The 3,727-nt window shown below is 30.7% G+C and overlaps 1 protein-coding gene across 1 annotated transcript; it reads left to right on the top strand.

Annotated features, from left to right (window-relative positions):
- The first annotated feature begins 636 nt into the window (after window positions 1–636).
- Window positions 637–3,443, top strand: LOC145107240 (transcription factor bHLH112-like). The gene is made up of 7 exons (XM_079044085.1): window positions 637–1,045; window positions 1,348–1,795; window positions 1,927–2,037; window positions 2,185–2,250; window positions 2,360–2,425; window positions 2,537–2,587; window positions 2,738–3,443. Exons 1-7 carry the CDS (start codon window positions 732–734, stop codon window positions 2,891–2,893), a joined length of 1,212 nt encoding a protein of 403 aa, XP_078900211.1. The 5' UTR covers window positions 637–731; the 3' UTR covers window positions 2,894–3,443.
- Window positions 3,444–3,727: the final 284 nt, after the last annotated feature.

Genomic DNA, 3,727 nt, shown 5'->3' with positions numbered 1-3,727 from the left:
TTTAATTTATTTATTTAAAAAAAACTAAGCACCAATATGTGTAATTTATTTATTTAAAAAATAATTTTTTTTTAATTTATTTATTTAAAGTTAAAAGATGAATTCAAACGATGATTATATTTTTTAAATATATACTAAAAGTTAAACAAAAGATGAATAAAAAATTAATTATATTTCAATTTAAAAGGACTTTTATTTTTATCTTGAAATAAAACAAAACATTAATTAGAGATATCTTTATCATGTTAAATTAACCTAAACCATCACATTGAAATATGTTTAAACTATAAATGTAATTTAGTTTTAGACGGTTAATAGTTTATTTATGTAAACTTATTATTATTGTATAATAATAATAATAATGATAATAATAATAATAACTTACATAAATATAATAGGTCTAAAATTAAATAATAATAATAATAAATAAATAAATAAATAAATAAATAAATAAATAAATAAATAACGTGTCTAAAACTAAATTACACTAAAACCTTGTTTAATTAGGAAAAAGTTAAGGAATATAATAATCCCAAAAAATGCCCTACTCGTTTGACTAATGTGGAAAATATTGTCTTCAGAAAATGTCAACCCCATATATTTCAATCCACAAGATTTAGGTCATCAATCTTTGTGTTTTTGCATATATACCACTATATGACTATATATATAACACAAGTCTATGCTCTTATTGTAAAAGTTTAAGTTTTAAGTAACAATTTGAAAGGCACATGGCAGAAGATTTTCAGGCAACCGTATGCAGTGGAAGCTGGTGGATGTCACCAAGATCTAACTTCAGCCGCTCATGGTGTTCATCGGTTTTATCAGACATGGATAACTTCGGACCCTTCTTGTCAAGAGATCTGATCATGGATATGAAACCAAAATCAAGTGACAATAAGTCTTCAGATGGCTCGATGATCTTCCATGATATTCAAAAACCCAGTGGCATCATGTCGCCGGATTCTGCTCTCCAGTTTATGGCCACCACCTTTTCTAGTTCTCCGCCAGCCACAACCACTGATCATTGGAATCAGAATTTGTTGTAAGATTTGTGGCTTCACTTGGTCCCTTTTTGTGTAACTTGATCATAACTTTATACAAAAAAAAAAAAAATCATTTTTTTTCTTTCTATTTTCCCTTTTCCACCTATTGATTCGACCTTAACTCCCACTCAATCAAATGGTCCATACATACTACACAAGTTGTTTGTTTTTTGGTGCTTATTTCTTTGTAATCACATGAAAAAAGAAGATCCAGATTTTGATCAATCATGTTCCATATATATTATATATTTATATCATCATATTCTGTCAAATTTTAAATCTTCTTCTTGTCATGTTGCAGGAAGGTACAAGAAGAGCTGAACACCTTTCCAACTAGCGGTGATCATGACGATTCAACGGCGGTGACAGAAGCTGATCAACATCAAGATTTCACCATGGACCAACAACAATCATTTAACTGCACCACCACCTTCCCCGTTAGTTCAACTTCGTATGAAGCTTACCCTTCTTTCTTGGATAATAACTCCCCACCACCACCACCGCCGCCGCCACTGCAACAACTACACCAACAACCGCCGTATACCTTTCAACCGAATTCAAACGATTTGAACTTCATTCCAAAACAACATGTTCCTGGTAACTTGCACTTAACCAATAACACGCCTTTCTGGAATGCTTCGGGGTCCACTTTAGACGATAATATTTCAAGTTATTTCTCTTCATTGTCGTCTCAATTTCTCCCATCGTCATATAAAGAAAAAGAAAGTCGCCCTAATCTCATTATAAAGGTAAAGTAAGAAAAGGATTTTTGGGTACAAAAAATCATGTATATTTCTTCTAGTTAGGGTGTTTTTGTATCTAGAAAAATTAGGGTTTCTGGCAGAAGTAAATAATGATCTTTATTTTCTTTAAATTTTAGCGTAATCATCAAGAAATCCGGGACATGGGTTCGTCAGCAAAAAAATGTTCAGGTGAGCTTCCATTAAAGCGACCTCGCCTTGAAACACCATCACCCTTGCCAACCTTTAAGGTATACTGTTACTTTTTCTTTATATGTTTCACAGAAATTAATTAATAATAACTATGTATTATTCATTAACAACTCAGTTCATGATCCTAAATTTAACTCAATACGTTTTAGCAAGAACCTTAATTTATAAATTTGAATGGCTGTCAGGTTCGAAAAGAGAAACTAGGAGATCGAATCACTGCCCTTCAGCAATTAGTTTCACCTTTTGGAAAGGTATTCTTGTAATCTTTTCACTCTTTTTTTGGTTGTAGTTTATTACTTTCTATTAAAAAAGATTCCAACTTTTGTTCAAGAATTTATTCAAACTAATCGTAATGTACAGACGGATACTGCATCTGTGCTCCATGAAGCCATTGACTACATCAAGGTTCTGCATGATCAAGTTAACGTAAGTTCTATTGATATTGTATAATATCATAGCTGAAAACGATTAGAATAAAAAAGTTGACTTTATTGTCTTAACTCATGTTGCGTAATTTAATTTTCTTGGTGTTTTCAGATTCTAAGTGCACCCTACATAAAGAATGGAGCTACAAAGCAACTGCAACAGGTACGGTGTTATATTCTTCTTAAACATACACTTTTTTAAGATTCAAAAAAACATATATAGATGTAATATTGACTGCTTTTTGTAATTTTACTTCATAAAATGCTTAAATTTCTTTGAAGTTACATTCACACTCTTATTTCTCTTTCATAGATTGATCACGATCAAAAGGTGAAAAACGCGGAAGCACACAAACAAGATCTAAGGAGCCTAGGACTTTGCCTGGTGCCAGTTTCGAGTACGTTTCCAGTTGCAAATGGGACAGCCACTGGTTTCTGGACACCAAGTTACGAAGGTTCATTTAGGTAGAGAAGACAAGCAAAACTAGAATCTCAACACATATAAGCAGAATTTTGAATAAAAAAGAATGACTCTCACTGGTTTTTTCTTCCCATGTTTATAAACCAAATTAAGACAAGTTGGATCTCTTGAGCTTTTTGAGTATTTTGAGTGAAATTGATTATTCAAAATAATAAAAAAGCTTAAAGTTATGAAGAGAAGCAATTGTAATAAGTTGAAGGAGTTAGAGGAGGTCGAAAATGATAAACGATTACATTTTTCCTGTAACATTATTAGTTTAAAAATCCCTAACAATGTTGCTATAAATACTTGTATTTCATTTATTAAAAGTTATATATCGATGATGATTAGAGAATGGGAATTAAAGATGAATATGTAATGAAAGGGGGAATGGAAGTAAAGCTACAAATTAGTGACCATTGACCCTTCAAGAAGGGGCACAAATAGACTGATGTATAGGCAAGTAAATGATTAGGTTTAATTTGAAAAAAAAAATGTTTTGTTAGGGTTGTATTTATAACTTTAATTTTATGTTAATTAACCTTAATAATTCATAGAATTTATGTTCAGATTTCCATTAATTTTCTTTTCCACATTTATTATATTTTTGTCATTTTGCTTTATCATGAATGCTTATGTTGCGATTTTGATTCTTTTGATTTTTTTTTCAAAGCATTGAGAGACCCCTTTGTTCTTGTAGACGAAGTTAAAACAACAATAGACTGTTTTCCAAGTCAAATCTGGTTGATATATAGATGAATAAAAATAAAAGATAGGTTGATTCTTTTATATACGTCAAAGCAAAGTTTTGTGCCTATAATTTCTTTTCTCAACAATTAGTGA

This window comes from Lactuca virosa, chromosome 4, assembly GCF_052849685.1.
Source record: "Lactuca virosa cultivar CGN04683 chromosome 4, Lactuca_virosa_CGN04683_v6, whole genome shotgun sequence".
Lineage (NCBI taxonomy): Eukaryota > Viridiplantae > Streptophyta > Magnoliopsida > Asterales > Asteraceae > Lactuca > Lactuca virosa.
This window is presented reverse-complemented; position numbering and strand designations above follow the sequence as displayed.

Excerpts from the sequence above, each read along its gene's own strand:
- LOC145107240 (XM_079044085.1), top strand. The coding sequence starts at position 732 with ATGGCAGAAGATTTTCAGGCAACCGTATGCAGTGGAAGCTGGTGGATG. Across the intron at positions 2,038-2,184 it reads CACCCTTGCCAACCTTTAAG|GTTCGAAAAGAGAAACTAGG; the intron begins GTATACTGTTAC and ends AATGGCTGTCAG. Across the intron at positions 2,426-2,536 it reads TTCTGCATGATCAAGTTAAC|ATTCTAAGTGCACCCTACAT; the intron begins GTAAGTTCTATT and ends TGGTGTTTTCAG.